At 46.4% G+C, this 19,468-nt stretch overlaps 1 protein-coding gene across 2 annotated transcripts in view; it reads right to left on the reverse strand.

The window, feature by feature from the left end:
- Positions 1–19,468, reverse strand: part of ACOT12 (acyl-CoA thioesterase 12) — a 480,317-nt gene that overhangs the window by 93,159 nt on the left and 367,690 nt on the right. For both annotated transcript variants that reach the window (XM_078677332.1, XM_078677331.1), the window contains exons 10-11: positions 3,602–3,665; positions 878–961 (exon numbers count right to left, since the gene is read on the reverse strand). In XM_078677332.1, the coding sequence (XP_078533458.1) occupies positions 878–961; positions 3,602–3,665 (148 nt within the window). The remainder of the gene's footprint in view (positions 1–877; positions 962–3,601; positions 3,666–19,468) is intronic.

Below are 19,468 nucleotides of genomic sequence, written 5' to 3' on the forward strand. Positions count from 1 at the left end.
GCAGTCCTTCTGTTCTTCAACATGTCCAGAGTGTTTTGATGCCACATTTATCCCTAGCACTAACATAGAGGTGACTCTTGGCCCCTACCTTACCAATGAGGAAAAAAGTCTCAAGGGTAACCATAGCCACTTTTGCAGTAGATCGTGTGTGCCCCACTGCGTACAATGCCACAGTGCCCCTCACTCACTAAACCCAAGACAGAGAACCCCTTCTACCTTTGAGTGGAGCCTATGTGCCCACCTAGAGATTTGTTGACTGCTATTTTAAACAAGGTGACTTTTGACATACATTTGCGTGTTTGACAATTAAGGATAACATTCTCTGAATTTGCATTGCTTACTTTTTCACTTCATGGGCACATTATCAAGACCCCTTGAACATTCAGTACGAGAGATAAAGTTCACTGCGCAAATGCCATCATTGTTATTTTCCGGTAGGCGAAGAAGCTATCGAACTAGAATAAACAATTGTGGCCCTGACAGATTTGTGTGGTCCAAGCAGCAGTAAAGTATAGTAAATATTTACCTTAACGATGTAGTTGAAGTCATGTTAGTGGTATTAATATTGATCTACCTTAAGGTAGCAGGCATCGAGGTAGTGACATACAATCCTGCAGCCTGGCTATGTTCATGCAGTTTGCCATTCACTTGAACCTAAAAGCCGGAGGGAAGGATGACCCATTGATCATTGAAAGATTCCATTACATGACAATTGCCCGTGTAAATAGAAAAAAAATCTGTTGCTTTGGAAGTGAATAGTTGTCCAGTCCTAGGCATACTCTACTTTTATAATGTTGTGCCCAACATGATTAGGCTGATTTTTATTTCAAGGCATTGATTACAGGAGGGTCTACTTTAACATACAGCATGTACTTACTTTATTTGCTTTACTGGTTAGTTCCCATCCCTTCTTTGCTGCTAATACTGTAAGTGTTGCCACATTGTTGTAACCAAGACATGCCTAAAATGAAACAATTTTCAAAGTTAAAATTAAACTATGACAGCAAAACACCCTTAGTTTACCTTTCACTTTCTATGAATAATCTAATGAAGGGTCTGAGGTCCGAAGAAGCTCGACAACTGCAGCTCACATGAAAGCAGAAGCCCCTTCAGTGATATATACATGATGCAACTATCCACAAACACTGTCCTTTCAAAGCACTGCACGCTCCTCTTAGACACCTCATCCCGTGTGACATTCTGTTTGCAAAGCTACTTGGCATATTGACATGCCATTAAAGACACAATGCTTGTCAACACATGCTATACTTTAGGATGTAACCATTTGGGCAATTAATAAACGCTTCAACACATATTGTTGGGTGAGGAATGCTGGGATGGGAACCCCAAAGGACTCTGGCAAGGCCATACTCAGAAAAAACTTGGAATTATCATGAAGAAAATTGCCAGAAGGAAAGAAAATGGGAAAGACAGCAAAGGAGAAGGAAATTTGTTTTGGGGCACCATATATATTTAGAAAATCTACGAGAAGAAGAAGCACACATACCTCTTTTCTAGAAATGGAGCTATACAAAAATATTCCAGTACAACTTTAGGTGGATTGTGATGGGCAACAAGGCGAAGCTTGGAGCAACGAATGTGTGAAATGGAGTAGCGTATCTCAGTGGAGAGTGCACCTCATATTTTAAAGTCAACTCCTGAAGTGGCCACAAAGGCAGCTCGCTTAGAATACTATTTCGATTCCATAGAATGTGTATTTTGAAAATCACTAGCTGATGACAGCAGTTAAAGAAATCAAGTAGGTACAGAGGGTAACTGTTCTCACCTGGCGCCAAGCCCAATTCAGGCAAATAGTAAAGCACTAACCAAACCACAAGGTATCATCTAGGGTGCAAGATTCTTTGAGTGGATGCATGAGCATAGTTTTGAGATCCATTTGTTTTTTAGATCTTGCCTACACAGCTTATGCACTATGCTGCAAGATAAATTGTTTTCAATTCAGTGGGCTTACAACCCGCCCATAGCAGATCATTTGTTTTTTTCATTGTCACTTATTTGTAATCTTTCGATTACTTAGCTCCCGTAGGTTTCCCTTCCTTTCTTATGTTAGCTCCTCCCAGGAGCATGGGACAAGTACATGTGTTCTTCCTCGTCCTTCTGCAACACGCTATGTTTTTTGGTTAGTGTTTTGGTATTATTCCTGTATGTGCAATGTGCTTCCCTACTTTTAAACACAAGTATACAACTTTTTATTTATGTTGCTTTCACTGTATCTGCTGACTCTATTGACACTTTAGTTACTTACATCTACAACTGTACTACTTTACACCAATCCAAGCCATTCCACACAAAGCCACTCTATGGCACTCCACTCTACTCCGCCCCAATCCATTACAATCTACATTACTCTGTTTTACTCCATTCTATGCCACTCCACACAAATCCACTCTGTCAATTCACTCTAGGCCACACAACCCCACTTTACACCACCCCATGCAATGCCACTCTACGACACTACAGCCCATGTTATGGCACTCTGTGCCACTCCACCCCACCCCACTCTGCTCAGTCACTCTACTCCACACCCATCTACTCTATGCCACTCTACTGTACGCCACTCCACTCTATGCTACTCCACTCCATGCCACTTTACTCAATAGTACTTATTTCCACTCTCCTTTATGCCATGCCACTAATGTTAGCCTTCCTGAACAGCAGCCACGCTGCAAAACAACATGGCTAAAAGGCATTGGCAAAGTTAATAGCAGTCACATAGGTGATACCTATTGGCTTCGTCAAAGCCTGCTTTCGCCTCAGAGTTGGAGAAAAACAAAAAGCAATTCAGCAGTGAGACAGCTCAAGGAAGGGAACAGGGGAGTACAATCAGTCTAAATATCTTTCTTGAATCTAAAACCTTGGCACTGAAAGTAAGTTTATTACGCTCCGATACATAACCTAAGTTTATGTACCGGAAAATTATACAACAGTACTCACTGAGCAATTAACTACTAGGAAAGTAAAGGTTTGGCTAATGCAAACAGTGAGTGGTAAAAGTATTTGTATTAAACGTTCCATGATAACTTATATGAAAGTAATTTTAAATGATTTTTGGGTTATATAATGTCTGTCAATTATGTGATTCAGAAACAAAGTTCATTACATTTTCTGGGTCCTTAAGCCTTTATCATTTACTGTTTTTAGAGACTCTGGGAGAATTATACCTCACTTAAATGTTTGAAGTTTATTTGAATTCATATCTTTCTAGAAGGCCATACAATGACATTTAAATTCATAACATTTTAATGTTTCCAATGGAAAGGTTAAACAATTCATACAGTTTATATCAAGTATTAATGGATTCTAGATTGCCCAAAAATCCTATAGCCTCCTTGCTATTCCGTACATTAGTCTATGTAGTCCCCTCTTGAGGTAGCGCAAAGATGAACACAAAAATAAAACAGAGGCCCAATCTTGCACCATAAATTTGCAAAAGGGGACATTTTCCCTTCTCATGAAAAAACAAAACTTCAAGATACTTCAACTACTGAAACAATTAAACAACCCGTTCTGAAATTTTAAAATAGTCGGCTTGTATCTGGTTCACATCCAATAGGTAAGATTCTTTTTAATTATATTTTACCTGATTGCTCCTGTCCCATGGTTCAGAGATCGAAACCTGATCTTTATTGGAGAGGATGTATTTTCTGAAATGTATATGAAGATGATTAGACGTTAATATCAAGAATATTATTTCAGTTAATGAAATACATTTTCCAAGACAGTTGAATGACTTTCAGTTCCCTTCTGATTTGTGATCTATCTCTTTCTATTTATTTTAGCCAATTTTGTATTTTTTTTAGTTAATGTGAACCTTCCACTCTTCATTCTTTTAACTGCATTATCTTTTTAAAGTTTGATCTTTGCATCTCTAGACCCCTTTTTACAGCCTGTCCTTACCAGGTTACTTTACTCCTGCCCAGGAGAGGGTACTGAGTCCACCAAATTCAGAGATGTCCGCCGCTGTCATATTGGTTCCTGTAAACGCATTGAAAGTGTGCTGTGTGGCTCCATCAACAAAACTCATTTTCATTTTCTTTTTTTATTTTCAAGAAGGATTTTGTTTTTGAGAATAAAAGAAAAAAAGAAAGAAAAAAAAAAGAAAAGAAAAACAATGACCCCAATCAAAATGGGAGTTTTCTCCCATGTTGTGGGGTCATGAAACATTTTTACTAACTGCCAGGTGTTGGGTGACAGTTTGTAAAAGTAAAAACTGGCTGTGTCCTCCCACTCTAAATCGGGTGGGCGGACACATGGCCATACCTCTGACTCTGCGGGGTCGTGAGAGGGGTATGTAGGCAGCAGAGAGAGAGCAGTCTCTGCCATCTACATACAGAAGGTCTGCCCATCTCTACATAAGGCGGGAGGACCTTCAGTTTTGCAGAGAAGCTACTTGGTCGCCTCTGCGATGGAATATCCTCGCTGCCAAACTCAAAATCGGGCCAAAGGATACATTAAGGAAATCTTTAGTTTGCAATCTGACAAGGATGTCATGGAAGATCAGCTGGCACAAGTAAATGAAGCTTCTAGCTCTATTCTACCCCTATCTCCCCCCATAGGAATTTATCACAGTGGCTTTGCATCTGTCTATGAGAGAATGTGAGATAACCTGTTCTTATACTGTGCCAGCTTGAGTTCTAACTAAGGAGTCTGGAGACTGGGGATTTGTTCTTTGCAAGATATGCTCATCCCTGTGAAGAACACGGATAGTGACTAGAGCTGGTAGGAGGTGCACTGTGCGCAAGTGTGTGCAGCATAGAGGAGCCAGACACAGATGTATGGCTGAACCCATTGATCGATTCCCCTCATGGGACTACAAAGCCTTAGGTTGGGACGGGAATGTTCCCTACACAGTTTTGTGATCACGTACCCCTGACCTGGGTCACCCAGAACACTCTTCTCTGATGCTTTGACCCATTTCTTGGCCTCAGCGCACATGATGTATTTCATGCATGTACATTGATGACCAGTGGTTTAACAATTTGCAAACAGAGCCTGTTTTTTTGGATTGAAGATGCACACTACATGCACCCTCCTTTCAACGACACAGACTGCTGTTAGATCACCGGTCTGTATTTTACTGACAATGGTGGCAGCGATGTGTTTGTTTAACCCCTTGCGTGCTGATGACGGCTCCCATCCGTCATGCATTACAGTGCTCCTGTGCTGATGACGGCCGGGAGCCGTCATGACCACGCCCGCGATCGGAATGTCCAGCACAGGAGCTGAATTCCGGCCGCGGGCAAGGGGTTAACTGAACAGGTATTTTCAGCTGTGAAGCGAGATCCATTTTGGATTTTCACTGTGAATATGGAGAGAGAAATAGATGGTGGAGTTAGCCTGTCAGTTGAGCAATGTATATTGCAGAGCCCCTTTAGTGTTTTCCTGAAGACTCCTGGGTGTGAGTGGACAGAAAACAGTGGTTTACTCTTAAAGTAGCTGTGCCAATGTTTGGTCCTTTGTGCCCATAGGGGGCATATTATCATCAACTAGCGATATTTATCGCTAAAGAAGCTTAGCGTCATTTTTTTTATCACCGCGCATCGCTGGATTATATCGCAGAGATAACGTGCTATTAGCAACGTTTATCTCCAATGCGATAAAATACCTGGCGATAGCGGCGAAATGCGTGAATATTGCTGGAAAACCAGCGATATTCAGGCATTAATGCCAATAGGGTCTTAACCTGAATATCCACCACCCATTGGATATACAGGTTAAGAACTGGTCTGAGCAGGCGTTAGTTTTTAGCGATATTCGCGCTTATCGTGAATTTTTTTATCGCTACGCCTGCCTTGCTAATAGGCGATAGAGACGTTAGCGACTGCTTTCAGTCGCTAACTGGCTGGGTACGCCCACTTCGCATGTCATTAGCGATAAATATCGCTGACATGCAAAGCGGGCACCAAACCGCTCGCTATTACCTAAAAGCTGTTGCTAACTGATGTTAGCGACAGCTTGTTAATAGGGTGATGAAATTATCGCCACTTTGCGACCGAAAACGACTGCAAAAGCGGCGATAATTTCATTTCGCCTGCCTTGATATTATGCCCCTAGGTTACTAGCAGCAGGTTGATTGTGTATTTAGTTGTGGTTGCCTATGTACGGGTTTCTCAGAGCCTGAGACTCTCAGGCCAACCCTCTTTCATGCAAACACTTGAAGACAAGGACTTTGACCGGCCGTTCTGGAAAGGGATATAACATGTTGGAACAAGTCCCAGAGCTGTACCTGCAAAATCCACACACTCTGTCTGAAACTATGACATAAGAGTAGGACAGAAACTCAGAGTCAATGTTGTCCAACTTCTCACTGACTGGTGCTCAGGCAACACCCTGCAGGGTGTTAGAGAAACCACTCTGATCCAGAACTTGCGTTTAACAGCCGTCTTTCCAGTCAGGAACATCACATGAGAGCCCAAGGACTTCTACTAGGACCTGCCATTAACAAGCAGCTTGTCTTGCTGCTGAGCGAGAGAAAAGTACTGGATTGGTTTCTGCAACAGGACCATGCCCAGAGAAGAGCCCAGTACTAGCAGCCTAGAGGAGAAGCTGCCAGAGAAAAGACCGACCAAGTATTACAAGCGCCCTATAAATGCTGGAATCGGAGATCCTCTGAGGTCTGTTCCCTCACTCCAGCAGGGCAAAATACAGTGTTAGCTTCACAGACCTGGCATTATTTCTACCAGTGCAGAGAACAGCCATGGCTTGGAAGGCCTGGCATACACCTGCCTTAAAAACTTGGCTCTGATGTAGTTAGGTGAGCATCAGCAGAGAGCTTTTCCATGCACAGCAGATATTAAAGGGATAGGATGCCAGGCACTGGCAGTGGATGAACCGACTCAGCAGTCCCCTACAAGAAGAGGGTTATAAGTGAGTGTCTTATCGTCCCAAGGAATGTCATGAGGCACGAACAATCACACTGGTAACAAAGCTCCTGCTAGTACTCCATTTGAAGGATGCAAAGCTATACTGCCCGGCATGCACGTCGACGGACACAAACTGATAACTAGATTACTCCAACTTGATAGAACCTGCTGATTTGAGGTGGAGGGATGGTAAGAAACACTGGCTCTGCCAGGACTCTGGAATAGACACCTGGAGCAATGATGGTCGGCATCCGTGCAGTGGCACGAAACCGCTCAAAGACTCAACCAACTATGCTGCTGCTAATATCGCCACAATACTGTGATTCCCGCCTATCATCGCACTATTGATAGTTATTATTCATTCAATTGTTAAACCTGCAGTCCTACTTCTATCACCTATTGTTACTGATATTACATGGACATGAGAATAAAGCGAGTAAGAATGAAAACCTTCAATAAAGTTTGATTTTAAAAAAGTACTACCACCTACAAATGCACTGTGAAACCCAGGTGGAGCTCAGCGTTGCAAAGACTAGTGGTGAGCCCGTAGTCTGCGTGCTCCTAGAATCCCCCAATGGTGCCTCAAGATTACATGGGTCCACCTCCCTGGCCTGGGAGTGTTCAGTGGGGTTGCAGATGCAGACAGTAAATTCACCATATCCTCAGCTGGAGACTCTGCTGCTACTGGATTCTCTGCAAACTCAAGCAGGTCCGGATCCCTCAGCACAATGGATGGATTGCCTGAACCATGACCAGTGGTTCCTGATCTTGCCAAAAAAAAGTGTGCCTGTCACTGGTAAGTGTGCTCCTGTAATCTTTGCCCCCCATACAGTGCGATGAGCCAGGGATCCTGGAACACGGCCACCAGGGAAATATCTATTCCTCCGCATTTGAAGACTCCTAGGGTGGGATCTCCCTCTCTGCGGTCAGTGTTTTTTACTTGGGACTGAGAACTCTGCTCAAAGGGCTGTGGCGGCTTCCCGGCCTGACCACAGCTGCTCTGCCATATAGAGATATGGGAGAATGCAGATCCAGGCAGTGATGCAGGTGGGACCAGGAAGCCCCAATCATCAGATGCCTTCCTGGAAACTGTTTGTGACTGTGAACCCCTGATACCCACCAATGTAGAAATAATATTATAAAGGTTGATTAGGACTCGTCAGGAACCTGAGGCTAGCAACCTAAGTAATACCCAATTCATAAATCTGTGGCTATTTATTCATTCAGCACACAAAATTTAATGATAAGGTAAATAAATACCCAAGAGTCCTGTCTTATGGCTCAGCTGCAGTTTAACAGCGCCTGCTATTAACAGTGTTACTCACGCAGTAATCACAGAGCCGGTCTTGGGCTGAAAGGTGGAACAATGCACGTCCATCATGGGGAAGTGGTTTGGGCCCAGGCTGTGTTTTGACTTTTCACCACAGATCAGTGCATTGATTATCCCTTACAGCATTGTTCTATGCTTTGATATAGTCCAGAACTGGATGGATATCCATACAACTGAATTGGAAAGAATACCAGATTTAAACATTGATGACTAATGGTATGTGGATTGGCTAATGTCCAAGTAATACGTTTCCCACTAGTAGAAAAGGAAAGGCCCTCTTTATCTGGTAATAGGACCAATGGCATTAGTCCTGATGGGACCGGTTGATCTGAGATAGGGTCGAAAGGTTGATGACACACCCTGGGTTAGCATTAGATCTATGCAGTCTGGAAATCTTTTGAAAAATCCAGGATTCTTCAGCACGAACAAATTATAGCACACCCCAAGATGTATCAGTGATTGTATGTGCAGCTTTAAATGCATGTACCACTATAAACACTGTACGTCTGCACCTATCAACAATGCTATGCGAGACTCAGTGGTATGGGAACGGAACTGTACTTTTCGTAAAAAAGGCCTGTTTGGGATTTATTTACCAGCACATTTGTCGACTTAACTTTGTGTGCTGAACGAAGGAATGGACGAGGATTCTTTCGCATCGGTTTAAGACTTGGTTGCTTAGTGATCACAGGTAACTTTCCTGCTGGAAGTGATAGAGACTAGCCTAGGGTTACAACTCAGTCAGAATTACAACCGCTGAAACAACATTCGGCGTGCAATATCTGACTTTTTCGTGTTTGTTATTAATCCCGTATCAATCCCGATTTCTTTGTGTAGTATTGTGTTGCTGCCCAGATGTTTTACAGGAAAAGTTGAGTACTTCAAGAATATCATAACTGTACTATAGTTTTAATTTAATTTTGGCTTTTTCTTGGAGCAGTGTATAACTCTATAGAATGCGAAAAACATGTTCCTATGCTATAAGGACCGCAATTTTGTTAGAGATCTCAAATGAAGACCAAAAATCCAGAATGATTATTGAGGAAAGTCCTAGATCACAAAGGTGATGCCACCTGGAGCTCTGACACTACAGATGCAATAGGTCCTGATCCAGATAAGTTAGTTCCAGTACTGTTGTATGCCAATGTTTTTTGTTTTTTTTTAAACCTTTATTTGTACAGAAAGGATATACAAATCTGGGCCTACAACCAGTCCGGCCGGCCACGACACGATAGAGCAGTCAAGAAATCCAGAAGGAAAATATACAGAATCAATCATAAAGGAGCGCAATCGGGGGAGGAGCCTAGCTCGCGACCGAGATGGCCGCGTTTTAGCTCGGCTCCGTTCAACCGCCTGCTTCTCTTCGTTTATCCTGTATTACTCCTGCCCCGGGAAGCCCTACTTGCTGTGTGTGGTATTCAAGTCGCTTCGCCGACACTTACCCGTTGCTCCGGTGATCCTGAGTGCTGTCGATCCTGTGCAGCGATCCCGCCCGGAGCCTCCGGGGCGGACTGGCCGGACCTCATTGCGGCGCCGAGACGTTACGGAGCATGATGCTCGGCCCTTGCTGGCGCTGTGGAGCTGGACGCGGGGGCTGATGTGCGGATTGGCCGGCTGTGCCCGTTGGCGACCCGACTGACCTGGGCCCAGAGGTGCGAACGCTGCCCCTCGCGGGAGAGCCTACTCAATTGTTCGGCTGAGTCCCCCTTCTGTTCCCCGGCCCGGCCATTTTGAATTTTTCCGCCCGGGCCCGGAGAACGGGGCCGGCGGTACGGGGGGACCGACGGACATCCTTCTTCTGTTGGCTCTCCTTCCTGCCTTGGGGCGCCTTGCCGCAGTTCGGCTGACCTTCCTTTGCTCTGGTCTTACCCAGGCCGGGGTCCCCGAAGACCGAGGACTTGCTGGGCTCCTAAGATGGCGGCCGGCCCTGGGAGTCTCTGCCGGGCCTGGGCGAGCACTGGGGGCCCGCCGCATGGCCCGGATGTCGGATCTTGTACAGATTTTCCTACGCTTCAAGCTGTCCTGGATGCACTGAACTCCTGGCGGACTACCGTGGCGGCGCCTGTTTCCGCTGTGAGGGCGGACCCTCCTTCTGACCTGTGCGGGCCCCCGTCATCAGGTTTGGCCTCCTCGTTGCTGGTTGCGGCTGCTGTGCTCCTGGACTCCATGCTCCCGGCGGGGACTGCATCCTTGGGTCGGAAAGTCTCCGGCGCTCCTCGTCATCCTGTTCGGTTGCCTCGGCCCCTGGTCTACGGTCCGCTTATCTCCTGGCCTGGCCTCGATGATCTTTCCAGTTTCTCATCGCGTCTACATCCCGGCCTAAAAGCCTGTGCCGGCCCGGCTGGGCTTGCCTCGTTCGCACTGTCCTTGGAACTCAGCCTGAGATGCGACTGTTGTGCTGTGCCTTTCCTGGACCTTCAGTATTTTCTTTCACGTTTCTTCTTAGGACTGCCGCGGACCTTACTCCTGTGCCCTGTGTCCCTCACTGTTTGCTCTTTGTTTGTTCGGATGGTTACAACTTTGGACAAAAGCGGACAGGGCTGAAACTATTTCTATATGCGGTAGTCTTGTTTCTTTTGATATGTGACTGACTAGTGCTGTTGTAATGTTGTGTACTTTCTTGAGACTCCTGAAACTTATCCTAATATCATTGACTTTCCGTGGGCTCTACCCCTCCTTTGTGGCAGGTGGCGGGATGGAAGCAGATGATCCTGTTTTTCGCCCTCCCCCCGTGTGCGCTGTTCTCTCCTTCCCCTGTCCCTTCCCTTTTGTCTTTGTTTCTAGCCTGTTTCTTTCTTCTACATTTCGGGTTCTATTTAGGGCGACAGGCACGCTGCCGGGGGGTAGGCCGTAGCCCTCTGCAGGGGTGTAGGGTGGGCTTGTGGGGTGGGTGGGAGGGTCTGTTGTTGTTTGTGGAGGGAGCTTCTGTCTCCTCCTCTTTTTCTCCCTTATTGGTTCTATGGCCCTTGTGTATCCCCTTTTTCGGGGCTCTGTCTCGCCATCTATCCCCCTGGTGTCTTTCTGGTATATTTCCCCGGTATTGCAAAGATGGGGATTTGCTATGTCTGTTTTCCTATTTTGTGATCGAATTTGTACCGGACTTTCGTTTTTTCTGTTTTGTCACCTGGGGGCGGGTGCTTGGGTTGGGGTCCCTTCTTTTCTTTTTTCCCCTTTTCCCTTCCCCCTCCCCTTTCGTGGGGTTTTCTTCTACCTGGGGGTACGTTTCGTATTGTGTTGGTATTTGGGTCCTTTATTGTGCTGATTGGTGGGATGGGTGGTGGCTGCGGTGGGCGGGCAGTGGACAGTGTGCGCAGTTGCCTTTCACTATGCTCGTGGTTTTGCCCGGTACTTATTGGTATTCCTCTGTCGTACTTGCTTCTCCTGTGTCTTTATGATCGCTGTGTGGCTGCCCGCCGCGACCCCGCCCCTCTGGTTTGTTCCCCGGCCCGCTATGCGCCTGACCTCTCATACCCGTTCCTTTTAAAAGAAAACTGCCTTTCTATTTGATTGCTCCTTAGACTGCTCTACGATGCCTGTTCTTTCCCCTGACTCGTTGCCTTTGTATACTGTGACGATTGATGTATGACTCCTGATACGTTTGCTATGTGGTGGCCAGCCCTGGTGGGTTGTAGGCCCGTATTTGTGAGCTTTCTCTGTCCAATAAAGGTTTTCAAAAAAAAAAAAAAAAAAAAAAAAAGGAGCGCAATCAATACAGCCCAAAAAAGGGGAGGGGGGGGGGGGAGGATCTGGACGGCCCGCAAACAGGAACAAAGAAGGTTAATTTTTATAATATTACGATAAGGAGTATAACAGGCTCGGTTACAGCATAAATGAATCCGGGTTCCCAAAGCAAACCAGTGGCTACAAGAAAGCTAAAGGGCAGCAATGCGGAGGAGTGTCACTACAGTATACATCAGTATGAAAACAGATGCGATTAACACAAATCAATATTCAATTAGACTCATCTTATGCACAACCACCACCCAGTAGTACATCGGAAACAGAACAAAGGAACCGGAATATTGACATCACTAGAACTAACCCGTCATACTAACCTTTGGGAGAGAAAAAAGGAGGAGGGGAGGGGAAGGAAGAGGGGAAAAAGAAAAATACAGACTGAAAGAGAAGAACGCCGCGCCGATACAAGCACCCCGTAGCAAGGACACATAAAAGAGCAGGATTATTAGCAACGAGGAAGGGATGGGAGTCGCAATTGAAATGCAGCATAGCCACAAGAAGGAGAGCAGCGATTATACAGACCCCACCCCAATCATACCATGGGAGGCAGGGACAGACGCGGCGCTCCTATAAGAGACACAAAAGGGCCATAGAACTAAGGAAAATAAAACAGCAGATAAGACCCATCCCACCCAGCACCCCTGCAGAAGGCTACGGCCTACCCCCCCAGCAGCGTGCCTGTCGCCCTAAATCAGAACCCGAAATGTAGTAGAGACAAGAGAGAGAAGAGGAATAAAGAGACAAAAAGAAGGACATGAAGACAGAAAGAAGTAGGAGGGAGGAGTAAAGGAGCAGAGACAAAACGGTCGGCCTCAGCCCTCCGCCCAACCATACAATCGTAATACGTTTAAACGAAAACGACACAATCTCGAGCGTCATAAAACTTACAAGGGGGTCACCCACAGCACTATGTATACGGGCAACTGCGCCACGGATCCGTACACCAGCAATCCACCGGGAGCAATGTATCTCACCCCAGGCCTTTCTTAGCCACAATTACCACCCACCACATGACAGCGGGAAGTGAGCAACTCGGTGCGGGGCAATCACACGAATGAAAAACATTCCAATAAAAACGTAGGCCAGGGAGGTCAATCCATAGGCAAGAGAACAAAAGTCCGGGTATGCAGTTCAAGTGTCCCAACAATGTTAACAAGGGCAGTAAAAGACAGGAGTTCAGTCTCGCCATTCGGGAAAGCGGGGGTTCCCCTGCAGTACAGAAACACAACCTCATCAAGGCAAAGATATGCAGCAGTCCACCATGCTTCTCGGGCATTCGGGTAGGATCGGGCCCCAGCACGATATCCAAGTCCCCAAACTCCAAACATTGAAGCGCAGGAGGTTCCAAAGCCACTTGCTGGCAGACCTGTCGACGGACAGCGGTAGTAACCCTCGTCGCGACCGAGGGGGGCGAGGCAGTGGCATCACTGAGAGGAGAGGGGACCATGAAGAACCGTCCATCTAAGATGGCGGCGGACCGCACCGATCCCCCAGGGGCACCGGGGGCCAAGGCCGCATGCAAGGATCGTAATGCGTCAAGAATGTCGCCAATTGTAGGCTCACGCACACATGTCCAGGCCCCCATGCAGTCCAGCAACCCAAGTCCGCCGTCTTGAGGATATCCATGGCCTAGTTCGACGGCCGCCATTTTGTAGATTCAGCCTCGTCACCACCCTCCGCGACTCTCGGATCAGTCCCACAGATGCGGACTCCCTCAGGTACTAAGGGGGTCCCACTAATGGCAGCCTTGGTGCAGAAAGGAGAGCCGCCAAAGTCGGGGGTCCGCCTGTACTATCGCTGGCGTGTCTGACGAACAGAGCCCGGGCGCGAGGCTCCAGGGTGGATGGACGGAGCAGCGGCGGGGGGACCCCTTCACACGATCAGTCCTCGGAGCACCGCGCCCCGCACCAGCCTCACGGTCGCCGAGGCAAGCCCGGATCAGGACCACCGGGATGCTCGCACAATGGCCTCTCGCCAGTGGCTCACTCTCTCGGCCGGGGCCGACGTTTACATCAACGCCAGGCTGGGTCCAATAGGCGAGGCCCCGGTCTCATCACCGCGGAGGCCCCGGTCCCTCCGGGGGCACAACTTCGGAACCGCGGCACGCAGGAGCCTCCAGGTCAGACGGTGAGTAGGAGCAACACGCTACGTTTCTGTGTGTCGTCTCGGGGCAGGATATGCAGCAGGATGTGTTGTATGCCAATGTTAACTTAAACTTCCTACTAACCTGAATATGAACAAAGCTCCAGAAGATGTCCAGGCTACTATACACAAAAGTGAACCATCCTGCAGATGGGGAATGTAAAACATATTAGCTTTGGATCCTAAGCTTAGTTATCTCCAAGTAACCAGATGGTTATACAAGCATTGGCAAAGCCAATAGGTCTCGCCTATGCAAGAGCAACTGTCTTTGTTAATATGTTTTAGCCATGCAATACACCACCAGCGTGAGTTCTGCTCAGCTTAGCTAAAAGTTAGTAGGGCAAAGGAGAGTGGGTGGAGTGTCGTAAAGTGGGGCAGGGTGGAGTGTTATGGAGTAGCATACGTGTCGTGAAGTGGTGTAGAGTAGAGTTCAATGGCATGAAGTGGAGTGGCATAGAGTGGAATGGTCTAGAATGTTGTAGAGTGGAAGGGCGTAGAGTAGAGTGGAGTGGAGTAGAGTGTCAGAGTGGAGTGGTGTTGTTGTGTGGAGTGGCATGGAGTGTCATAAAGTGTAGTGTAGAGTGGTGTAGATGGTGTTGCATGGGATACATTGTTGTAGAGTAGAGTGAAGTAGAACGGAGTAGATTGTTAGAGTGGGGTGGCATATAGTGGAATAGTGTAAGAGAGTGGAATGCAGAGTGCAGTAGAGTATAGTGGCATATAGTGGAATGGAGTGAAGTGGCGTAGAGTGGCGCAATGGAGAGGAGTGGAGTAGTGTATCATAGAATAGAGTGCAATAAAGAGCCAGGGAGTGGCGTAGAGAGAGTTGTTTATAGCGTTCTACAGTAAAATAGTGTCAGAGTGACATAGTGTCGAGTAGACTGTTTTAGAGTGGAGTGGCACAGAGTGGAGTATAGTGTCAGTGTGGAGTAGAGTTTAATGGAGTGGAGAGTCAGAGTGGAGTATCGTGGAGTGGAGTGTAAAAGTAGAGTGGACTAGAATGAAGTGGCGTAAAGTACAGTGGTGCAGAGTAGATTCAAATAGAGTGCATTGGTTTCGAGTAAAGGGATGTAAAGTTCATTGGCGTAGAGTACAGTGACATAGAGTAGAGTGGTGCAGAGTAGAGTGCAATGGATTCGCATAGAGTAGTGTGAAGTAGATTAGAGAGGGGTAGAGAGCAGTGGCATAGAGTAGATAGTTTCAGAGTAGAGTGAAGTTGAGTGGTGCAAGGTAGAGTGAAGTGGTGCAGAGTGTAGAATCAATTGGCATGGTGTACAGTGCAGCGGCATGCAGTGCAGAATAGATTATAATGGCATAAAATGGAGTGATGCAGAGTAGATAGCAGTGGTGTATACTATAGTGGCATAGAGAGCAGAGTAGTGTGGTATAGAGTGCAATGGCGTGGAGTAGAGTGGCATAGAGTAGATAGTTTCAGAGTAGAGAGAAGTGGTGAGGAGTGGTGCAGGGTAGAGTGGAGTGGTTCAGGATAGAGTGCAGAGGTGTAGAGTAGAATGACATAGAGTGCAGTGGCATACAGCAGAATGGGTAGAGTCAGTGGTGTGGCGTACAGAATAGATTAGAGTGGCATAGACTGGAATGATGCAGAGTAGAGAGTAGTGATATAGAAACCAGAGTAGGGTAGTATTGAGTTCAGTGGCAGAGAGTTCAGTCTTCCACAATAGAGTGCCAGAGTGAAGTGGCGTAGAGGACAGTGGCATAGAGTGCAGTCTGGTAGTATAGGGCACAGTGTGGTAGAGTGGTGCAGAGAACACTGGTGTAGGGTACAGTGATGCAATGAAGAAGAGTGCAGTAGTACATAGTAGAGTGGGGTAGAGTGCACTGTCATAGAGTAGAAGTGGTGCAGAATGCAGTGTCAGAGTGCAGCGGTGCACAATAGATTAGAGTGGCGTAGAGTGTAATGGTGCAGAGTGCAGTGACATATTATGGAGTGGCTTAGTGTGGAGTGGTGCTTATTAGAGTGCAGTGGAGTAGTGCAGAGTAGAGTGGAGTGGAATATAGTAGAGTATGCATGGTGTGGTAGCACACTGCCATTCCAGAAAGCACATCTTCAATTAAAATTACCATTACATTTGCACAGACATACAGTTTTACTTATAAAAGTATACAGAACAGCACAGTTCATTTACCGACATTAAAATGTAGTTTGTGCTAGAAAAAATTAACATCGTACAGCACATCCCGAGAAGCCAGCATAATTGTCAAATGAATCCTCGCACTTTGACATCATAGAAAGAAAAGTAAATACCAAGCTCCCTGGAAGACAGAGACTCACTTTTGACCATTGTTTTTGAATGCACAGCAAATGTGACAAAATGAACTGTGCAGCTATTTTAGAATATGGAAAGCACAAATTAAACACATATTTTTATAATTCTGAAGGGTGGTGGAAACAAATATTTGAATAAGTTAAAAACAATTCAATACAATGATTTATGATAGGGGAAACATGGCCGCTGGAAGCTAAACAGCCACAGGCGCGCTCCCCACTGATGCACACCTCTGGACCTGCGACGGGACCCTGCGAGTGATATGAGAAGCTAAAAACAGAAGTTTACCTCCCCGATCTTTGTTTTTTACTCTCCTCCACCCTCCTTTGTGTGTTTTTTTGTTTTCTCCTTCCCACGAGCTAACGTAATTCTCTCTTGTAACTTTTTCATTTCCCCCCTGCAACCTCTCAAGGGGGACGTCAAAGGCGGTTACTTACGCTTTTGTCTTCTTTTCCTCTCTTTCCCGAGTGGTCTCCAACGTTTTGATTCTGATGGTGCTTGACACTTTATCGTTGAAGATTTCCTCGCCACGGGCTGTAGTTGCAGCGCAGGAGTGGAGGAGGCGGACTCCCTGCCTTCAGTTCCGGGCGCTGCACGGCAGAGTCAGCACCAATGAGTACGGGGCAGAGGGCAGCAACTGGTTGGGTCTGAGCAAGCCTGGCAGCAGCTGTAAGGTAGGAGACTACCATTTTCCTAGTGTGGAGCATGTTTTGAAGCACAGTCAAGGTGAACCCCCTAGGGTCCAGGGGCTTTGCTGGATCGAGCCCTTACCGCCAGGATTGCCAGGACTGTTGGACTTTTACGTGGTAGCTCCTAGCAGCGCTGTTTACGCGCCTGTTGTCCAGCTGAATGTAGGAGATGTAGGAGAGACAGTGGGGTTTGACCAGCGGGGTGGGGCGTTCCGGGGGGGGGCAAAGCTGCATGGAAAATGACATCAGCAAACCTCTGAGTAGTGCACCCTCCAGCCGTAAAACAACTGTATGCAGGTATACACTATGCAACAGGGCGGCTAAATTTGAAGCGGATGCTGACACTGCTTCACGCATTTCTCCTCCAGTTGCGGAGGTAAAAGCCAAATCTGGTCAGCGTAAGGGGAAAAATGCAACGGAGTCCACAACGGAGGGTAAAGGGAAGGGTAGAGCCAAAAAGGCTTTGCCCTAAAAAGTCAGAGTAACTCCCTCCCTGAAGACATTTTTTAAGGTAATTTCTACTTCCACAGACAAGGGATTAAGCATAAAATCTAATATGGCTACCCAGAGCATACAGACTGCTCAGTTGAAGGTACTATTGTGCCAAGAGAGCAATTCTCCTCCTTTGTTATCTGAGCCTTTGCCATCTGAGCTCAGGACAATGGGGGGATAAATATATGGGCAGAGCAACCAGTGGTTATTCATCCCACTATCAATATATCTAACAGGTATACGGGCCCGGAGGATCAAGGCATTCCAGGCAACAGGTCGGAATCTCTGCAAGATAAGGTCTCGGCTAGGGCAGCTGCCCCATCAGTAGCTCCCACCTCCTCTCTTCCAGCCCTACCGGCCCCTCCACATATGCCAGGTACATCAGGCCCCCCTGAAAAGGATACATCTCCTATGGGAGCCGGTTCTTTGGCAGATATTTTGATGGCTCTGAGGGACAATATAGGGAAAAGATTCACCATCTCCGAAACTAATCAAGCTGCGATTCAGTCCTTTTGCGAAGTACTTGCTCCAAAAATCGAAGAAGTGACTTGGAGAACTGATGTTCTGGAACTTGAAATTCAAAAAATTAAGGAAGCCCTGCATAGTTCTTCGGTGAAAGTGGACAAGTTAGCTACACAGAATATGGAACTGAAGGATGACATTGAGCGTCTCGAAAATCACGCCCGAAAAATAATCTAAGAATACTAAATGTCCCTGAAGACTTGGAGGGGGGGATATCAAAAATGTTGTGATCTCCCTTCTAAAGGATACAATTTTAAAGGAATCCCAGGAAATTGATCTAGCACACAACATTCAGCGAGTTCATCGGGACCCATACAAAAGGAACCCGGCAAAATCCAAGCCGCGAAAGATCTTGGTCATTTTTTTAAAGTACTCACGAAAAGAAAAAATCCTATCCTCAGCCTTGAAAGTTGGCTCGATAAAATGTAGTTCCTTTTCTAGCTCTTTTCCGTTCTCTATCAGGTCTGACATCTCACATATTACCGCCACAAAACAGTGGGAGCTGGGTAAAAGAATGACAGTTCTGACCTCACTAGGGGCTAAGGCCCAATTAAGGTTCCCGGCATCCCTCCAAATTATGTGGAACAACCACATGCATAACATGAGACAGATTGAGGAGGTGGATGCCCTTATTGATAAAATCAGAGGTGGGAGTGAGGTATAGATCAGGGATGGGTGGTTTGAAGGTTCTATTTTAGTATTGTAATTTTTATAACGATATCTCGCAGGTACCCCAGAGAGGCCAGGATTATGGTAAATACAATCAGGTTTTTCCTTTTTGAGCATCATGGGGACCTCGCCCACAGGGCTTATGCCCGGAGGATCAGGGGGGGTTTCCCAGGGGTGTAATGGGGCCACACAGGGGTTAGGGTGGGTGGTGGTTGGGCGGGGGAGCACGGGTGGGGGTGTATTGGGAGAAAATCTAAAATGTCCTCAATCTCAGATCTGTGTAAGAAACTACACCCTTCATAGAATAGTGAATGTTGTATCCTTGAATAGACAGATCGTACAGCCTTAATGAGCAGTCAAATTAAACTTATATTATGGAATATCAACGGACTCAGGTGTCCAGGCAGGTAAATATTAGTACTTAAATATCTTGAACAATCCTCAGCACAGATCTGCCTTCTTCAGGAGACACATCTGAGTAATTCTGAGTGCAAAGTTGTCTTTGCTAAATATCGATGGATTGATCTTTTTTGCTCCTCAGAACAGGTTGTCCATAATAGAGGGGTGGCAATTTTAATTAGGTTAGGGGCAAATGGTATCATTAAATCAGTCTCATCGTACCATTCAGGGAGATGGATTACATAGCGCAGATTGAAATAGGGGGGGCCGAATTAACAATTGTGTCGTTTTACGGTCGAAATGTCGACGATCCAT

This window comes from Lissotriton helveticus, chromosome 2_1 (genome assembly GCF_964261635.1).
Source record: "Lissotriton helveticus chromosome 2_1, aLisHel1.1, whole genome shotgun sequence".
NCBI lineage: Eukaryota > Metazoa > Chordata > Amphibia > Caudata > Salamandridae > Lissotriton > Lissotriton helveticus.